The sequence below is a fragment of the Oncorhynchus keta genome, chromosome 32 (assembly GCF_023373465.1).
Source record: "Oncorhynchus keta strain PuntledgeMale-10-30-2019 chromosome 32, Oket_V2, whole genome shotgun sequence".
NCBI classification, from domain to species: domain Eukaryota; kingdom Metazoa; phylum Chordata; class Actinopteri; order Salmoniformes; family Salmonidae; genus Oncorhynchus; species Oncorhynchus keta.
In genome coordinates, this window is record NC_068452.1 from 26,652,296 (window position 1) to 26,673,115 (window position 20,820).

At 44.0% G+C, this 20,820-nt stretch overlaps 1 protein-coding gene across 1 annotated transcript; it reads left to right on the forward strand.

Moving 5' to 3' along the window:
• Positions 1 to 2,509: 2,509 nt before the first annotated feature.
• On the forward strand, positions 2,510 to 20,796 carry LOC118365458 (guanylyl cyclase C-like). The gene is made up of 27 exons (XM_035747691.2): positions 2,510 to 3,258; positions 3,424 to 3,536; positions 3,923 to 3,990; positions 4,221 to 4,439; positions 4,633 to 4,751; positions 4,939 to 5,035; positions 5,132 to 5,237; positions 5,399 to 5,555; positions 5,933 to 6,018; positions 6,135 to 6,252; positions 10,102 to 10,183; positions 10,555 to 10,657; positions 10,877 to 10,939; positions 11,870 to 11,941; positions 13,198 to 13,302; positions 13,556 to 13,642; positions 13,953 to 14,085; positions 14,219 to 14,356; positions 14,632 to 14,720; positions 14,810 to 14,901; positions 15,697 to 15,855; positions 17,975 to 18,167; positions 18,545 to 18,719; positions 18,902 to 19,000; positions 19,160 to 19,254; positions 19,345 to 19,421; positions 19,521 to 20,796. Exons 1-27 carry the CDS (start codon positions 3,048 to 3,050, stop codon positions 19,723 to 19,725), a joined length of 3,261 nt encoding a protein of 1,086 aa, XP_035603584.2. The 5' UTR covers positions 2,510 to 3,047; the 3' UTR covers positions 19,726 to 20,796.
• The last annotated feature ends 24 nt before the right edge of the window (positions 20,797 to 20,820 follow it).

Consider the following 20,820-nt stretch of genomic DNA (forward strand, 5'->3'; position numbering starts at 1 on the left):
CTGTGCCGGGTGGAGATTATAACAGAACATGGCCAAGATGTTAAAATGTTCATAAATGACCAGCATGGTCGAATAATAACAAGGCAGAACAGTTGAAACTGGAGCAGCAGCATGGCCAGGTGGACTGGGGACAGCAAGGAGTCATCATGTCAGGTAGTCCTGGGGCACGGTCCTAGGGCTCAGGTCCTCCGAGAGAGAGAAAGAAAGAAAGAGAGAATTAGAGAGAGCATATGTGGGGTAGCCCGTCCTCTTCTGGCTGTGCCGGGTGGAGATTATAACAGAACATGGCCAAGATGTTCAAATGTTCATAAATGACCAGCATGGTCGAATAATAGTAAGGCAGAACAGTTGAAACTGGAGCAGCAGCATGGCCAGGTGGACTGGGGACAGCAAGGAGTCATCATGTCAGGTAATCCTGGGGCATGGTCCTAGGGCTCAGGTCAGTTGAAACTGGAGCAGCAGCATGGCCAGGTGGACTGGGGACAGCAAGGAGTCATCATGTCAGGTAGTCCTGGGGCATTTGGTCCTAGGGCTCAGGTCCTCCGAGAGAGAGAAAGAAAGAAGGAGAGAATTAGAGAACGCACACTTATATTCACACAGGACACCGAATTAGGACAGGAGGGGTACTCCAGATATAACAAACTGACCCTAGCCACCCGACACAAACTACTGCAGCATAAATACTGGAGGCTGAGACAGGAGGGGACAGGAGACACTGTGGCCCCATCCGAGGACACCCCCGGACAGGGCCAAACAGGAAGGATATAACCCCACCCACTTTGCCAAAGCACAGCCCCCACACCACTAGAGGGATATCTTCAACCACCAACTTACCATCCTGAGACAAGGCTGAGTATAGCCCACAAAGATCTCCGCCACGGCACAGCCCAAGTGGGGGGCGCCAACCCAGACAGGATGACCACAACAGTGAATCAACCCACTCAGGTGACGCAACACCTGCAGGGACGGCATGAGAGAGCCCCAGTAAGCCAGTGACTCAGCCCCTGTAATAGGGTTAGAGGCAGAGAATCCCAGTGGAAAGAGGGGAACCGGCCAGGCAGAGACAGCAAGGATTGCAGCATACACTGCAAGAGCTTCGGTCATGATTTGCTGTTCAATGAGGAGCAAAACAACAGTAATGTGAAAACATGAGCAATAATGAGCGTGATAATGAATGATAGACGTAGAGATTGGGCACAATCGTAGGAGGAGGGCAGTGAGGAAGAGAGGAATATATCAGCTCAAACACACAAGCAAGCCTGGAAAATGTTTTATAGTCTAGACTACACACAGGCTCTGTCACAGAGAAGGACTATGTATTTCTGAAAGCCGTTCTCTTGATTTTATGTGAACTATACATGTTTTGGATAACTGAAAATAAAACTGTAATCGTCTATCAATATATGAAAATGTTTAGTTGATATGTCTCTCCAAAATGTGGATATTTCACAAAATGTTGTGGTGTGCATGCTATAAAGGGGCAATCCGCAGTTGTCCATTTTTGGATGTATATATTATTGACATGTACCCATTGATTCTTGAAGAATATAGCTCATAAATATCTCATGAGCTTAGTTCAACTGTCGTATCCCATCAGAACCATCAAATATATGCTTGTTTTACTCAAATGTTTGAAAACAGTGTAAATGTAAACAAATATTGCATAGCTTCAAAACATGGTTAAAGCTATCGTTTGATATCATGGTTGGTCAGACCTTGCATCCATAGCTTTATCTATGAATTTGAGAGTGGTTACATTTCTCCAGCCCCATTACTCAGCTTTTTACCTAAACTGTGGCTGAGAGTACACTTTGTTATTGTTTCAACTGCAGATTGCCCATTTAAAGGGCCAGCAAACCGTTTTATAGGCTTGCAATCAACTTGTTTTATAACCAACAAATTTATCTGCAACACACAAGGCATCCATTTTATGGCCTTTTGTGACCTTCGCCCCTCTCACAGGAAAAACTCTCCCGTCTACTGAACGTGGAGTTTCTGGGACATTCTAGACTGTGTTGCTATATAATAATTATGTCATTTCCATTGTCCTCAATACGATTTCACATCTACCTGTTTGATTTTCACATGCCTCCTTGTCAACATTCCTGTCTTTGTTTTCATCTCTTGTATTTTTGTTCCTCCTAATGACATTGTTTCCTCCAATTCCTTCTACTAGTCAGTTGAACATTGGATTTAGGCCTACTCTCTATTGTATCCTATACAAGGAAACAATAGAGACTTCATAAAGGCCATGCTTAAAGAGATAAACTCTCAGAGGCAAGTAGATTATTGCAGGTCTTACAATAAGTTAATAAGGGCAATTACAATGTTTCTATAGGGTGTTCTACATACTACAGGATTCTTCCAATAAGTTGACAGGGTCGACAAATTGCACGTTTATTAACATGATTAAATCATTCAGTATCATATTGAGATATATAAATAAATGAACTGTAGGTTTCGGGCATAGCTGCCCTCCCTCGTCTGTGTGCACAATCTGTCACCTGGTGGTTGTTCATTAACGCGTGGGACAGAGTGGCTGACAGGTGCTATCTTACTGAAGCGCTCACAGGTGGGTCTATTGCCTTCGCTACTCCTTCAAACCTTTTTACTTTTAAGATCAAAGGGCTGTCTACTTTTTGTTAATTTACCATTACTTTATCCAGAGAGTTGGTTGAGCTGACATAAACAACTTCACCTCTTTTAAAAAAATGACGTTCTTTCTTATCCCATTTTTTCTTGTTCTACCTTAGCTCTGGTAGGTGTCTCATGTGATTGCAAATAACTTAGTGTGTTAATTTGTTCTAGTTCTAACATTGTTTTTCATTTTATATTTATATCTAAGAATTGAAGTAGGTTACTAAAATGGACTTTTTTTTTTAAACATCCCATTTTTTAAAACAACCTTTTTACTAGTTCTAATTTCTCTACCTCTTTGGTTTGGAGTCGCCTTCAGCCCTTAAGAGGGTGTCTACATCTGAATTTAGATAGTGGAGTGTTTTTTAACAATATTTTTTAAATTAAGTCCTGTTCTGTACAGCATCAAAATGCTGAATTCAAAAACAATTCTGTGCGTTGGAGTCTTATTTGTGGCACTTGTTGAGAGCCGAATGCTGGACAAATGCATGAAATCCAAACCCAAATACACCATGAACGTTGTACTTTTGGAGGATCAAACCTCAGACTGGAGCCTCGGGTTTGTAAAGGTTGCAGTGTTGCAAGCAATTGAAGCGGATTGGCAACTGAACATGGCAGCAGGTACAGAAACATCTATTTATTTTTTCTTTTGAATTTACTTTGTCAACATGAAATGAATTTGTCATGATAAACACAATTCAGATGTAACCTACCACACAAACCTATTGGACATTTCATTATGCTTGATAACCGTTATTATCTCATCCTCCTACAACACTTGCCAAGGTTTGAACACCAAGTTAACGGCTAATTTCAATGGGTTCAACACCACGCTGTACAAACGAAGAGGCTGTGGGAGCAGCACCTGTGAGGGAGTGGAGATCCTAAAGTCCCTGCATGTGAGCCAGTCGTTTTTAGACAGTAATGTCCATTCTCATTAGGATACATTGTCATATGTTGACTGATTTAGATGACAAGATGAATTGCCATTGAAGTGTAATTTCAACCATTCACTGTAGGCATATCTTTTGGATCCGCTTGGCTACTGAAACTGTTCTAAAGACATCAGGTGGCGAAGTTCTCATTCTTACGGACGTATGCCGCAATGACTATACTGAAACTAAACAGCAATTTCAGTCAGATTAAAATTGGGCTGATGAAGAGGGCCTATAAGATGAATAAAGATGACATTATTTCAGAAAGAGTAAGAGACAGGGACAAGCCCTTCCCCATTACTCAACAATATGAGTGCCTATGTTTATGTACATATTTGTTTGTGCTCCAGACTAAAGGTGAGGTGGGATGTGCCATGCTGGGACCCTCCTGTACATTTGCCACTTTCTTTATGGTGGAGTAAGTACTTTCTCTGTCTTGCACGCACACACGCATGTTAATGATCCCCGTCTCTGTCATCCCCATTGAACAAGTATTTGTTTTGCCTGATTATTAGTAGTTGATGATGTGTACGTGTGGTAAATGACCCACTAGGTGATTATGATAACATTGTTTATTGTTATGCTGGTTTATAATATGCTGTCCTGTAAGATAAGGACAGATTGTGACCCCCGGTCTGTGTGTCTCAGCGTGGAGATAGGCCTGACCCTGACTATCCCCATCATCTCCGCTGGGAGCTTCGGTCTGTCCTGTGACTACAAGGCCAACCTGACCCGCCTGCTGCCCCCGGCACGCAAGATCTCCAACTTCTTTGTCCACTTCTGGAACTTCACCAGACATGGTCTGAAGATGCACTGGGGGAGGGCTTATGTCTACAAGAAGGCAGACCAAACTGAAGACTGTTTTTGGTGAGATGGAACACCTGTGCATTTGAAAGGGGATTTCCGCCATGTACACACATACAGACAGTACAGAGATGGTCATAGCATGTGTATGGTAGACTGTAACACTGTAACATACATACGTAAGTTTGATTGATTGTTTGTTGTTGGGTGCTCCATGGTGCACCGTTACATCACTTCCCTTTTGCCATCGTCATAGGTACATCAATGCTCTGGAGGCACCCTCGTTCCATTTTGCTATGTCAATCTCAAGAGAGATGCTACGCAGCAAGAAAGAGCTCAAGAAAGCTATTCAGTCTGAAAACAGACACAGCAACGGTGTGTATCTCCCTCTGTCTTCTTCAATACCTTCTCAAGTCTTATCCATGCCTTACACACCACTGTTTCCACCACGAAAAGGAAGTAAATCAATGGTTGCTAAAAACAAAACCTTTGTAATCTAGCTACATGCTTTAAGGTGTTATTTCATCACACAGTTGTATCACCCCTGCACAATGTTTTTCAGTATTCATTCTCTGTGGAACCCCAGATGACATCACCGCTATAAAGAACGAAACAACGATTCCCCCAGAAATTGTCTTCCTCCTCATCGATATCTATAAGTGAGACTGGTTTTGGCAGTTTGTTACACTGCATTACATAGTTTTTTGTGGGACACTGATTGAAATTTGAAACCATGTAACTTTTCTATCTCCTAGCCATGGGTATCACACTAACATGACTGCCAACCCAAGCATGGACAATGTTCTGGTGCTCACCTTGCCTGAGAGACAATACAATAACACAGTAGTTTACAACAGCACGGTTAGTCTCTGCTCAACTCACCTGTCTTCATTCCTCAATTCTTCTGACCTCCTAATGTCTGAACAGAGATAACACTTCTCTCTCTCTCTCTCTCTCTCTCTCTCTCTCTCTCTCTCTCTCTCTCTCTCTCTGTCTCTCCGCCTTCCCCTCTCCTGTTGCAGGAGTTAAATGACTATGTGGCGGGGTACCATGACAGCGTGTTGCTCTTTGGCCATGTGCTGAGGCAGAGGTTGACCAGTGAGCTGAGAGGCAGAGCAACACAGTCCACCACCACAGAGCTCCCCGATGTAAACCCCTTCAGGAATGTCTCTTTTCAAGGTATAGGAGGGCCTAATGGCCAGGGCCATGGTCCATCCTGTCCTCAGTCCTCCATTTAAACACCATAACATTTTAAGTCAGGCAATGGTGAGAACCTATACTTGTTGGACTTGGCAAAGCTGTTCGGCGGCAACCTTTAGCATCTGATCTTTGACTCTCGTCCAACGGGAACTTTCGCAAACCTCCGTCATTCTCCACACACGACGAAAGGCCACACATTATGCAGAATCCCATTCACTTAGATTTTTTTTTACAGTGCAGTACATGGCTAATTAGAGTGTTCTCTCTTGGCTGACTTTTATGGTCAACAGTTTTCTGCTCAGGAGGATAAATGGTGATACTCTTAAAGGGTTAGACATAATAGTGTCTGTGTGCAGGTATGGGGGGACACTACGTGCTGGATGAGAATGGGGACAGGGACGTGAACTTCTCTGTGGTTTACACATCCACCATCGATAAACAGGTAGGCTTCATCCAATGTAACTGTTGGAATGGTCACCATGTCCGTCCCCTGTTAAACAGCAGCAGGACATCATTTAATGATCACTTCATAACCCTGTCATTGCACCTCCCCTCCAGTACAAAACCCTGTTTGTGTTTGATACGTCCATAAATGAGACCAGAGTGGAGGACAGCACCCCCTCACTGCCCTGGCCCGGGTCTCAACTGCCAGATGACAAGCCAATCAACCCTAACGGTAATGGCATACAGTGCATTTGGAAATTATTCAGACCCCTTGACTTTTTTCACATTTTGTTATGTTACAGCTTTATTCTAAAATTAATTTTAAAATAATCCTAATCAATCTACACACAGTATCAGATAGTGACAATGCAAAGTTTTTAGAATTTTTAACAAATTTATAAAACTAAATAAACAGAAATACCTTATTTACATAAGTATTCAGACCCTTTGCTATGAAATTCTAAATTGAGCTCAGGTGCATCCTATTTGCCATGATCATCCTTGAGATATTCCTACAACTTGGTTGGAGTCCACCTGTGGTAAATTAAATTGATTTGACATGATTTGGAAAGGCACACCTCTGTCTATATAAGGTTCCACAGTTGACAGTGCATGTCTTAGAAAAACCAAGCCATGAGGTCGAAGGAATTGTCCGTAGAGCTCCGAGACAGGATTGTGTCGATGCACAGATCTGGGGAAGGGTACCAAAAAATGTCTGCAGCATTGAATGTCCCCAAGAACACAGTGGCCTACATCATTCTTAAATCAAAGAAGTTTCGAACGACCAAGACTCTTCCTAGACCTGGCCGCCTGGCCAAACTGAGCAATCGGGGGAGAAGGGCCTTGGTCAGGGAGGTTATCAGGAGCCTGATGATCACTCTGACAGAGCTCCAGAGTTCCTCTGTGGAGATGGGAGAACCTTCCAGAAGGACAACCATCTCTGCAGCACTCCACCAATCAGGCCTTTATGGTGGAGTGGCCAGACGGAAGCCACTCCTCAGTAAAAGGCACAAGACAGCCTGCTTGGAGTTTGCCAAAAGGCACCTAAAGACTCTCAGACCATGAGAAAAAGATGATCTGGTCTGATGAAACCAAGATTGAACTATTTGGCCTGAATGCCAAGCATCATGTCTGGAGGAAACCTGGCAACATCCCTACGGTGAAGCATGGTGGTGGCAGCATCATGCTGTGGGGATGTTTTTCAGCAGCAGGGACTGGGAGACTAGTTAGGATCGAGGGAAAGATGAACAGAGCAAAGCACAGAGAGATCCTTGATGAAAACCTGCTTCAGAGCGCCCATGACCTCAGACTGTGGTGAAGGTTCACCTTCCAACAGGACAACGACCCTAAACACACAGCCAAAACAATGCAGGAGTGGCTTTTTAATACATTTCCAAATCATTCTAAAAACCTGTTTTTGCTTTGTCATTATGAGGTATTGTATGTAGCTTGATGAGGAAAATGAAAACAATTTAATACATTTTAGAATAAGGCTGTAACGTAACAAAATCTGGAAAAAGTAAAGGGGTCTGAATACTTTCCCGATTGCACTGTATACGCTCTAGTAAAAGGTCAGAAGCAGTTTCTACCCCATAGCGATAAGACTGCTGAACAGTTAATCAAATGGCTACCCGGACTATTTGCATTGACCACATTATTTTATTTCAATTTTTGGCATTTAGCAGACACTCTTAACCAAAGCGACTTACAGTAGTGAGTGCATGCATTTATTTCAATGTACACTCACTGGACTCTAACCACACACTCACTGGACTCTAACCACACACTCACTGGACTCTAACCACACAATCACTGGACTCTAACCACACACTCACTGGACTCTAACCACACACTCCCTGGACTCTAACCACACTCTCACTGGACTCTAACCACACAATCACTGGACTCTAACCACACACTCACTGGACTCTAACCACACACTCACTGGACTCTAACCACACACTCACTGGACTCTAACCACACACTCCCTGGACTCTAACCACACACTCACTGGACTCTAACCACACACTCCCTGGACTCTAACCACACACTAACTGGACTCTAACCACACACTCACTGGACTCTAACCACACACTCACTGGACTCTAACCACACACTCCCTGGACTCTAACCACACACTCACTGGACTCTAACCACACACTCACTGGACTCTAACCACACACTCACTGGACTCTAACCACACAATCACTGGACTCTAACCACACACTCACTGGACTCTAACCACACACTCCCTGGACTCTAACCACACACTCACTGGACTCTAACCACACACTCCCTGGACTCTAACCACACACTAACTGGACTCTAACCACACACTCACTGGACTCTAACCACACACTCACTGGACTCTAACCACACACTCACTGGACTCTAACCACACACTCACTGGACTCTAACCACACAATCACTGGACTCTAACCACACACTCACTGGACTCTAACCACACACTCCCTGGACTCTAACCACACACTCACTGGACTCTAACCACACACTCACTGGACTCTAACCACACACTCACTGGACTCTAACCACACAATCACTGGACTCTAACCACACACTCACTGGACTCTAACCACACACTCCCTGGACTCTAACCACACACTCACTGGACTCTAACCACACACTCACTGGACTCTAACCACACACTCACTGGACTCTAACCACACACTCCCTGGACTCTAACCACACACTAACTGGACTCTAACCACACACTCACTGGACTCTAACCACACACTCACTGGACTCTAACCACACACTCACTGGACTCTAACCACACACTCACTGGACTCTAACCACACACTCACTGGACTCTAACCACACACTCACTGGACTCTAACCACACACTCACTGGACTCTAACCACACAATCACTGGACTCTAACCACACACTCACTGGACTCTAACCACACACTCCCTGGACTCTAACCACACACTCACTGGACTCTAACCACACACTCACTGGACTCTAACCACACAATCACTGGACTCTAACCACACACTCACTGGACTCTAACCACACACTCCCTGGACTCTAACCACACACTCACTGGACTCTAACCACACACTCCCTGGACTCTAACCACACACTAACTGGACTCTAACCACACACTCACTGGACTCTAACCACACACTCCCTGGACTCTAACCACACACTCACTGGACTCTAACCACACACTCACTGGACTCTAACCACACACTCACTGGACTCTAACCACACACTCACTGGACTCTAACCACACACTCACTGGACTCTAACCACACAATCACTGGACTCTAACCACACACTCACTGGACTCTAACCACACACTCACTGGACTCTAACCACACACTCACTGGACTCTAACCACACACTCACTGGACTCTAACCACACACTCACTGGACTCTAACCACACACTCACTGGACTCTAACCACACACTCACTGGACTCTAACCACACACTCACTGGACTCTAACCACACACTCACACATACTACACTGACACTCCAACACCCCCCACACACACATGCATATTGACGACACACACACACACACACACACACACACACACACACACACACACACACACACACACACACACACACACACACACACACACACACACACACACACACACACCTTCACATTCACATTCATTCACACTCTTCACATACACTGCTGCTACTCTCTGTTTATTATCTATGCATCGTCACTTTAGCCTAATCTACATATTACCTCTATTACCCCTTCACATTTATTCGCTACCATTACCCCTTGTACATAGCCTCTTTGTAGTTTTTGCTGCTGTGTTACTATTTTCTCCTTAGTTTATTTACTTTTTAAACACTCTGCATTGTTGATTAAGGGCTTGTAAGTAAGCATTTCATGGCAAGGTCTGCATCTGCTGTATTCGGCACATGTGACAAATACTTAAAAAAAAAAAAATTATATATCAACACTAGTGCTACTAGTAACAATACCAAGTTTATTCTAGTACACAAGCTCTTTTGAAGTTTCTGTTACATCTTGGTACGAAGATAAGGTTTTGGTGGGGGAAATACTTATTCTATGTTTGTGATTCCAGATCTGAAGACAGAGGATATCATTGTGATCGTCCTGAGTGCCAGTGTTGTGGTGGTGACTGCCATCGCTCTGATCTTCTACAGGTCAAATATGCACAACACCAACCTCTGTGTTCTCACTTCTGTCCAATCACATTGTTACTTGATGACATGTCTCACTCACCTCTGTGTTTGTCTATGTATTATTATTATTATTATTATATTTATTATATTTACTGCTCAGTCACTTTAAACCTGATTACACAACTGTCACCAGAATCCCTTTCATTGATTGGTACTGATATTGACCTGTATATCGTATACATTCCTGTGTGTATCTTTCTTTTATATTACTTAGTATTACTGCATTGTTGAGGAAGAGCTTGCAAGCAAGTATTTCCCTGTACTGTTTACACTTGCTGTATCCTGTGCACGTCACAAATAAACTTTGATTTGATTTGATTTATGGCCAATAGGCAGAACATGAAGGAACGTCAAAACCAAAAGAGGTGGTCCCACATCAGCCAAGACCTGATTGGTCCGCTGGATGGGAAAGAGTTAAGCCTGGTCTCACTAAAGGTGACCTCCCTCACCTCCTCCTTGTCATGATGTTTTTGCCTGTATGTTTCTATTTATAGTATGGCATCTCTCAAACTCCCATAATGCACGGCCAACACAAGCTGGTGTTACACTGATGTTGGTTTACATTCTTTCATTTACATGCTGATACTCCCTGTGTTCTCTAATACCCAGGGATTTATTCCAAATTATATATCCCTTTTTCTTTCTAAATATCAGATCGATGAAGACAACAGGAAGGACAGCTGTTACCAGATTCACAGGGCTCGCTATGACAAAAAGGTGCCATTACACTCTTTGGTCCATAAAATGACTTAAACACGTGGTGTGAGGTGTCATGCCAGGGTCGTTCCGTGAAAATATTTCCCTTTGTGTCCATTTGATATTTTTAGGACAAATTGTGCACCAATATAACATTTTAAAAGCCCACTCATTTTATAACCCACTTAACCCCCATATTTCAGCATCATTGTAAAGCCCTAGTTATTCTGTTGCTTTGACAAAGTCATTTCGGAAGGTTATTATTTATTTCATGTGATTAGTGGTTCATTTACGTTGGTCCCTCATTTTAAGGTCAAGCCTGTTACTTGAACTGAACTGTCGTTAGTATGGTATAACTATTCCTTTTTAAATATGTTTTTCAAAATGAACATCTCTGATTCAGAGGGGTTGGGTTAAATGCGGAAGAACATTTTCAGTTGAATGCATTCAGTTGTGCAACTGACTAGGTATCCCCCTTTCCCTTAATAGTCAAATCATAGTGTAAAAGCAGATGAGCTGGTTCTAGTCTTTGTGGCAATTTTCTGGTGTTTTGTGGTGGAAAACTGAGCAGGTTGAGCATAAAACGTCAACCCTGTTACCCATAGATAGACAGGCTAGAAATGTTTGAACAATTTTAAAAAAATTGTGAAACTTGTTGCACACAACAAGCTTCCATTCCCCCTGTCACAAGGGGATTATGGCTGATTTAAGATGAAATCGTCAACCCTGTTACTTTGTTTGGCACTTAATAGGCTCTTACTATAGTATATTTTTATTTAACCTCTTGAGATGGGGGGGAAAAGTGTTTTTCATGAAGTTGAATATGTGCTCTTCGTGACAGTTACACTTCTTGAAAGGCACTGAATTGGTGGAACGACCCACCAGTAACTACTCTCAAAGGCTGAAATGGGCATAACTTCTACTGTATTATTATGGATCTATTATTTTCAGCCCGTGATTCTGAAGGAGCTGCAACACACAGACGGCAACTTCAGTGAGATCCAGAGGATTGAGCTCAACACTGTAAGGTTCTTGCTAATGATGTTATTTCCTCTCCGCCGCTATCGTGGTTCTCCTAACCTGCTGATTCAAACAGTAGTCCAGTCAGCTGTCCACTGATCTAGTGTCCATTTTGAGTGTCTATGTGGCCCGAGCTCAAGGTCAACCACATATTTGCTTATCTTGATGTGGTGTGAACAACAGAGGTTTGCAGATTTGTGTGTGTGTGTGTTTTGTGGCTTTGTGGCCCTATTGTGGCCCTATCTCCTTGTCAATCAGAGTAGATAGCCACTGTGACCTTATGTGAGCAACTAGGTGATAAAAGTAGAGTGTGTAAATGAGTGTGAGGAAGTCAAGACCAGCCATGAGAGGATGTCTTTCACTCACTCTCTCTCTCTCTCTCTCCTCTCTCTCTCTCTCTCTCTCTCTCTCTCTCTCTCTCTCTCTCCTGCTTCCTCTCTCTCTCTCTCTCTCTCTCTTTCTGCCTCTCTCTCTCTCCTGCTTCCTCTCTCTCTCTCTCTCTCTCTCTCTCTCTCTCTCTCTCTCTCTCTCTCTCTTCTCTCTCTCTCTCCTGCTTCCTCTCTCTCTCTTTCTGCTTCCTCTCTCTCTCTTTCTGCCTCTCTCTCTCTCTCTCTCTCTCTCTCTCTCTCTCTCTCTCTGCTCTCTCTCTCTCTCCTGCTTCCTCTCTCTCTTTCTGCCTCTCTCTCTCTCTCTCTCTCTCTCTCTCTCTCTCTCTCTCTCTCTCTCTCTCCTGCTTCCTCTCTCTCTTTCTGCCTCCCTCTCTCTCTGCTCTCTCTCTCTCTCTCTCTCTCTCTCTCTCTCTCTCTCTCTCTCTCTCTCTCTCTCTCCTGCTTCCTCTCTCTCTCTTTCTGCCTCTCTCCCTCTCTCTTTCTCTCTCTCTTTCTGACTCTCTCTCTCTCTTCCTCTCTCTCTCTCTCTCTCTCTCTCTCTCTCTCTCTCTCTCTCTCTCTCTCTCCTGCTTCCTCTCTCTCTTTCTGCCTCTCTCTCTCTCTCTCTCTCTTCCTCTCTCGCTTTCTGCCTCTCTCTCTCTCTCTCTTTCTCTCTTTCTGCCTCTCTCTCTCTTCCCCTCTCTCTCTCTCTCTTTCTCTCTCTCTCTCTCTCTTTCTCTCTCTCTCTCTCTCTCTCTCTCTCTCTCTCTCTCTCTCTCTCTCTCCTGCTTCCTTTCTCTCTTTCTGCCCCTCTCTCTCTCTCTCTCTCTCTCTCTCTCTCTCTCTCTCTCTCTCTCTCCTGCTTCCTCTCTCTCTTTCTGCCTCTCTCAGCTCCTGCGTATTGACTACTACAACCTGACCAAGTTCTATGGCACGGTGAAGTTTGAGTATGGTCTGTTTGGAGTGTTTGAATTCTGTGAGAGGGGATCCCTGAGGGTAAGAGGATTGGCAGAGAACATGACTTTATGGTGGGAATCAGTGGCCTACTTTCCACCCATATATCTTCATTGTGCAATGATAAGCAAATGACATTTACACACATGTTAATTACAGGACTCCTTTACCGACAGCGCCTGGGTCACAATCACAGTTACATTCACTCAGTTTTCAAATACCCTACCAGGCAGAAACAAAAAAACTCAAGCATAAACTGAGCTGCAGTAAACTCTGTAATTCACTGTCTTTACAGTATGTCCTTAATGACACAATCTCCTATCCTGAAAAGACCTTCATGGACTTGGAATTCAAGATATCAGTCATGTATGACATAGCTAAGGTATGCTTATGTAGTTTGGTTGTACTATGTGTTTACTGTGGGTAAATGCACTGACATTGTAATATGGTGTAATCCAGTGCCCCCCCCCCCAACTTTTTTGCTTACTGTACCACCAACTGAATTTAGTTCTGGCCGCGGTACCCCTTAAGTACCCCCTCATGTGCTTTTTACCAGTAACCCTATGGTCTCATGAGTCTTCTCAAGTACCCCTAGTTGTCCTAGTACCCCTAGTTGTCCTTGTACCCCTGGTTGGGAACCACTGGTGTTGCATGCTGTAGCTGTGTGGGGCTCACCCTGGTGGCGGTTTCAGGGCATGTCCTACCTCCACTCCAGCAACATTGAGGTCCATGGCCGACTGAAGTCCTCAAACTGTGTGGTGGACAACCGCATGGTGGTCAAAATCACAGACTTTGGCTGCAACACCATCCTCAACCCCTGCAAAGGTGAAGCACTCTGCCCACTATTTCCCTCACAAGTAAATGATTCAACCTGAAAGTATTACGGGATGAAGTTAGTAAAAAACTCAAGCAGGAGATTGATTTGATATCCCATTCTGGTCCCTCTCCTTTCTGTCAGACTTGTGGACTGCTCCAGAACACCTCCGGAAGCAGGGGATCTCCCAGAAGGGTGACGTCTACAGCTTTGCCATTATCGCTCAGGAGATCATACTGAGGAAGAACCCCTTCTTCACCCAGGCCTGCTCCGACATCGCAGGTAACAACGGTCTGACGGCTAGAGTCAGAGAGTCATGCAGAACAGTTTTCAGCAATAGTAAAAGTTATCAGGTTTTTTATGTCTATGCATCTCACACTGGTAATTTAACAGCGGCTCCTGCTGGCTATTACATGTAAATACAACTTCTGCTCACTAGGGATCACTGTTATCAATTACTATTCTAGGGATTATGCAAAAGGAGAGTGAAATTCGTATTATTTTACTGTAAATGAGGACATGGCTGTCAACTGAATTCCCCTTTCCTTCCTCCCCAGAGAAGCTGTACATGGTGCAGTCCCCAAGTCAAACTGGCTTCTTCAGGCCAGATCTGAACTTTGAGACAGCAGCAGAAAACGAGGCGGAGGTACAAGGCCCCTCATAGCATTCCTCACGTACGCATGCATATCTGTGTCAGTTTGTATGTATGGTTGTTATTGTACTTGTCTCCTGCAGCTTTACATGCTGATAAAGAACTGCTGGGAAGAGGACCCAGAGAGGAGGCCAGACTTCAAGAAGATAGAGGGATCTCTGGGTAAGATATTCAGGTAAGCCCAGTGCTTTATGAGAGTGTGAGTGTGTGAGTTTGTGTGTGTGTGTGTGTACATAATGCCTGATATTCCATATCTACACTGAGTGTACAAAACACAATCCTATTATTGAGTTGCATCCCACATGGACTCTACAAGGTGTCAAAGTGTTCCACAGTTGTGTCAAGTTGGCTGGATGTCCTTTGTGTGGTGGACCATTCTTGATACACACAGGAAACTGTGGACTGTGAAAAACCCAGCAGTGTTGCAGTTCTTGACACAAACCAGTGCACCATGCACCTATTACCATACCCCATTCAAAACACTTGTCACCCTCTGAAAGGAAGACATACACAATCCATGTCTCAGTTGCCTCAAGGCTTAAAAATCCCTCTTTAACATGTCTCTTCCCCTTCATCTACACTGACTGAAGTGGATTTAACAAGTGACATCAATGAGGGATCTCATTGATAGCTCTCACCTGGATTCTCTCATAGCTCTCACCTGGATTCACCTGGTCAGTCTATGTCATGGAAAAGGCAGGTGTTGTTAATGTTTTGTACACTCAGTACATTTAGTCAATCAAAACCCTTTTTACAAACCAAAAGCCATGGCATGTAAACAGCTGATTTGTGTTTAACATACAGACGTCTTAGAAATGTAGAGTTCTATCAATGCGTTATTCATGCAAAAGTTGGAGTGATAGACAATCTCCAATTTGGATGTTTCTCTTGTTAAAGATTTTCTGAGCTATTGGGCTTTTATCATTATAGAGATTTGCTCATTTTTGTTCCATGTTCCACAATCATTCAGCAACCTGCACAACCAGGCTAATGAGAGCTACATGGACAACCTGATCCGTCGGCTGCAGATGTACTCCAAGAACCTGGAGCACCTGGTGGAGGAGAGAACCTCTCTGTACAAGGCTGAGAGGGACAGGGCTGACAGGCTCAACTTCCTGCTCCTGCCAGCGTATGTCATGCATCCCAGCTCAACCTTAACCCTTAACCCTTAACCCTAACTCTAACACTAGATTCATGTCGACATCCTGGCTCAACCCGAACCCTATCTATCATCCTAACCTTAACCCTAACCTGAGCTTTATGTCCACATCCTGGTTCAACCCGAACCCTATCTATCATCCTAACCTTAACCCTAACCTGAGCTTTATGTCCACATCCTGGTTCAACCCTAACCTGAGCTTTATGTCCACATCCTGGTTCAACCCGAACCCTATCTATCATCCTAACCTTAACCCTAACCTGAGTTTATGTCCACATCCTGGTTCAACCCTAACCCTAACCCTATCTATCATCCTAACCTTAACCCTAACCTGAGCTTTATGTCCACATCCTGGTTCAACCCTAACCCTATCTATCATCCTAACCTTAAACCTAACCTGAGCTTTATGTCCACATCCTGGTTCAACCCTAACCTGAGCTTTATGTCCACATCCTTGGTCAACCCTAACCCTATCTATCATCCTAACCTTAACCCTAACCTGAGCTTTATGTCCACATCCTGGTTCAACCCTAACCTGAGCTTTATGTCCACATCCTGGTTCCACCCTATCCCTATCTACCATCCTAACCTTAACCTGAGCTTTATGTCCACATCCTGGTTCAACCCTAACCCTAGCTATCGTCCTAACCTTAACCCTAACCTGAGCTTTATGTCCACATCCTGGTTCCACCCTATCCCTATCTACCATCCTAACCTTAACCTGAGCTTTATGTCCACATCCTGGTTCAACCCTAACCTGAGCTTTATGTCCATATCCTGGTTCCACCCTATCCCTATCTACCATCCTAACCTTAACCTGAGCTTTATGTCCACATCCTGGTTCAACCCGAACCCTATCTATCATCCTAACCTTAACCCTAACCTGAGCTTTATGTCCACATCCTGGTTCAACCCGAACCCTATCTATCATCCTAACCTTAACCCTAACCTGAGCTTTATGTCCACATCCTGGTTCAACCCTAACCTGAGCTTTATGTCCACATCCTGGTTCAACCCGAACCCTATCTATCATCCTAACCTTAACCCTAACCTGAGTTTATGTCCACATCCTGGTTCAACCCTAACCCTAACCCTATCTATCATCCTAACCTTAACCCTAACCTGAGCTTTATGTCCACATCCTGGTTCAACCCTAACCCTATCTATCATCCTAACCTTAAACCTAACCTGAGCTTTATGTCCACATCCTGGTTCAACCCTAACCTGAGCTTTATGTCCACATCCTTGGTCAACCCTAACCCTATCTATCATCCTAACCTTAACCCTAACCTGAGCTTTATGTCCACATCCTGGTTCAACCCTAACCTGAGCTTTATGTCCACATCCTGGTTCCACCCTATCCCTATCTACCATCCTAACCTTAACCTGAGCTTTATGTCCACATCCTGGTTCAACCCTAACCCTAGCTATCGTCCTAACCTTAACCCTAACCTGAGCTTTATGTCCACATCCTGGTTCCACCCTATCCCTATCTACCATCCTAACCTTAACCTGAGCTTTATGTCCACATCCTGGTTCAACCCTAACCTGAGCTTTATGTCCATATCCTGGTTCCACCCTATCCCTATCTACCATCCTAACCTTAACCTGAGCTTTATGTCCACATCCTGGTTCAACCCTAACCCTAGCTATCGTCCTAACCTTAACCCTAACCTGAGCTTTATGTCCACATCCTGGTTCCACCCTATCCCTATCTACCATCCTAACCTTAACCTGAGCTTTATGTCCACATCCTGGTTCAACCCTAACCCTAGCTATCGTCCTAACCTTAACCCTAACCTGAGCTTTATGTCCACATCCTGGTTCAACTCTAACCCTATCTATCATCCTAACCTTAATCCTAACCTGAGCTTCATGTCCACATCCTGGCTCAACTCTAACCCTATCTATCATCCTCACCTTAACCCTAACCTGAGCTTTATGTCCACATCCTGGTTCAAGCCTAACAACCCTAATCCTCTTAACGCTTAACCCTAACACACCTGCCAGCCTATTTAGCTTTTGGAAGCCAACAGAACGATAAGGAGTCGCTCAGCCTAACCTCCCATCCCCCTGCTTCCTTCCTCAGCCCAGTGGTGCGTTCCCTGAAGGAGACGGGCAGTGTGGCGCCAGAGCTGTTTGATGAGGTGACGGTCTACTTCAGCGACATCGTGGGCTTCACCACCCTGTGCCAGTACAGCACGCCCATGGAGGTGGTGGACATGCTCAACGACATCTACAAGAACTTTGACAGGATCCTGGACCACCATGATGTATACAAGGTAGTTGGGACTGAGGCTTGACATGTTCACATACAGTGCTTTGTAAAAGTATTCACCCCCTTGGCGTTTTTTCCTATTTTGTTGCATTATCAACCTGTAATTCAAATGGATTTTTATTTGGATTTCATGTAATGGACATACACAAATTAGTCCAAATTGGTGAAGAGAAATGAAAAAAATAATAAATTGCAAGCCACTGTACTAAAGAAGAATCTACAGTACTGTTGTTACTGTAGTATTATGGAATTGAAAGCATTCATACCATTTGAGATGGAATAGTTGAGTGGGGACAACAGTTTTCATATGAAATATGAATGTTATTATTGTATTCAGATAACATTTCAGAGGGATATCGTCTCTTCTTCTCTCTCTGCCAGGTGGAGACGATCGGTGATGCGTACATGGTGGCGTCAGGGTTGCCGCGGCGCAATGGCAACCGGCACGCAGTGGACATCGCCCACATGGCCCTGGACATCCTAGCTTTCGTAGGGACCTTCCAGCTCCAACACCTACCGGGCATACCCCTGTGGATCCGCATCGGGGTGCACTCAGGTACCCCATCTCAGCACAACATAACTGGCCCATACAGTAGTTTGTATAGATCTGTACTTTTCCCACAATTTAGTTTTATTTTAAGTTCATAACATTGGGCCAATACAGTCGTGTTAGCAACACTTAGTGACACTCAGTGACTGCTGTGTGTTTAGCTTTCACTGTGTCTGGTGTATTTACAGGGCCGTGTGCGGCGGGTGTGGTGGGGAACAAGATGCCACGTTACTGTCTGTTTGGAGACACGGTCAACACTGCCTCACGCATGGAGTCCACAGGCCTGCGTAAGAGACAGCACACACAGACAACGACACATCAAACATAACCACTGGGATGAACACTTACATACATTCTCCTCAGCTATCACAAGCATAGCTCCATTCTAGCAGCGTATATTCACCATAGTTCACCATAGGATGACACCTCTCATGCTTCCTCTCCAGCACTAAGAATCCATGTCAGCCAGTCCACCATAAACATCCTCCAACGGACAGACTGCAAGTTTGAGTATGAGCAGAGAGGAGAGACCTTTCTGAAGGTAAGCTGGGTTCATAAAGCTATGCGATGGTTTTGTGAGTATAGAGTTCAGATTATGCCAACAATTTGTATGTTTGTGTATGTATTATAGGGTAAAGGCAATGAGATGACATACTGGTTAACAGGGGTGACAGGGACAGAATACAACCTGCCAACGCCCCCGACAGCGTGAGTAGAAACCACCCATTCTGAACTTATACAGTATCTCTCACCCATATCCAGCATTATGTATGTCAAATAATCCAAACCTCTTGTCCCTGGTCCCAGGGAGAACTTCCAGAGGCTACAGCAGGATCTGTCTGAGATGATTGTGTCCAGCCTGGAGAACAGAGGGCCGGGGACCAACGGCATGGAGAAGAGGAAGACCCTCTCCACCAGAGTCAGGAGGAGGGAGACCAATGGGAGCCAGGAGGACGGCCTGCCAGAGTACCTACACCTGGCCATCACAGACATTCCCAGCACCTACCTGTAGCCACCCAGGACCAGACTTCCTCCTGTGGGGATACAGCGCTACTACATGCTGTCAAACGGTGACAGTGGAGTCAAGTAGTCTTATATTCACCTGATACCATAGCTACAGTAATGCCTTATACATAGGAACCCTGACTGTTTTCCAAGGAATTTCTGGGTAAAATACATGGTTTTCTGGTGTGAGATAAAGGTTATTTTGGGTCACATGAGCAAAATGTGTGGAGACGTTCCATAAATAGTCTGTAATGAAGATGCTTTAGGAAAACCTGAACCAGTAAACCAAGGAACAGAATGGTACTCTATTTTAAGAAGCCCCCGAAGAAAAGACAAATATGAATATTTCTGCATTCTCTCAGCGATCAACAAAGAACAATTGTTCAAAACAATATCACTGATTATCATCGAAGCACAATAATAATACTAAAGCTTAATATTGCCATCAATAACTTGATGATTACATCTTTAAATGATGTATACACACAGTGTTGGTTCATAGTTTCTCATTGTAATCTCGGTTCATAGTTTCTCATTGTAATCTCAGTGCATTTTATTGGTTCATAGTTTCTCATTGTAATCTCAGTGCATTTTATTGGTTCATAGTTTCTCATTGTAATCTCGGTTCATAGTTTCTCATTATAATCTCAGGGCATTTTATTGGTTCATAGTTTCTCATTGTAATCTCGGTTCATAGTTTCTCATTGTAATCTCAGTGCATTTTATTGGTTCATAGTTTCTCATTGTAATCTCAGTGCATTTTATTGGTTCATAGTTTCTCATTGTAATCTCAGGGCATTTTATTGGGTCATAGTACAAAATGTGTTTTTGTCCTCAAATTTGATAGAGTAGTCTGAAATGCCGTCATTTTAAAGGCCCACAATTTTTCTCGAGGGTTTCCAACCTTTATTAAAGTGTGTCCACTGAATTGAAACCAAATAACTTTCTGTAAAAAGATCAGTATACTTTTGTTTAACCAAAAACCTTGCCTCTACATCTCTGAGGTCAGAGAACCTCTTTCTTATCGAAATGTACTGTATTGTATATGAGTCGGAGTAAAATTTCGACATAATAAGTTTGTGTTTTGTTGATTGTGATGTGT

Excerpts from the sequence above, each read along its gene's own strand:
- LOC118365458 (XM_035747691.2), top strand. The coding sequence starts at position 3,048 with ATGCTGAATTCAAAAACAATTCTGTGCGTTGGAGTCTTATTTGTGGCA. Across the intron at positions 3,537-3,922 it reads AGATCCTAAAGTCCCTGCAT|ACTAAAGGTGAGGTGGGATG; the intron begins GTGAGCCAGTCG and ends TTTGTGCTCCAG. Across the intron at positions 19,422-19,520 it reads CTGCCAACGCCCCCGACAGC|GGAGAACTTCCAGAGGCTAC; the intron begins GTGAGTAGAAAC and ends CCCTGGTCCCAG.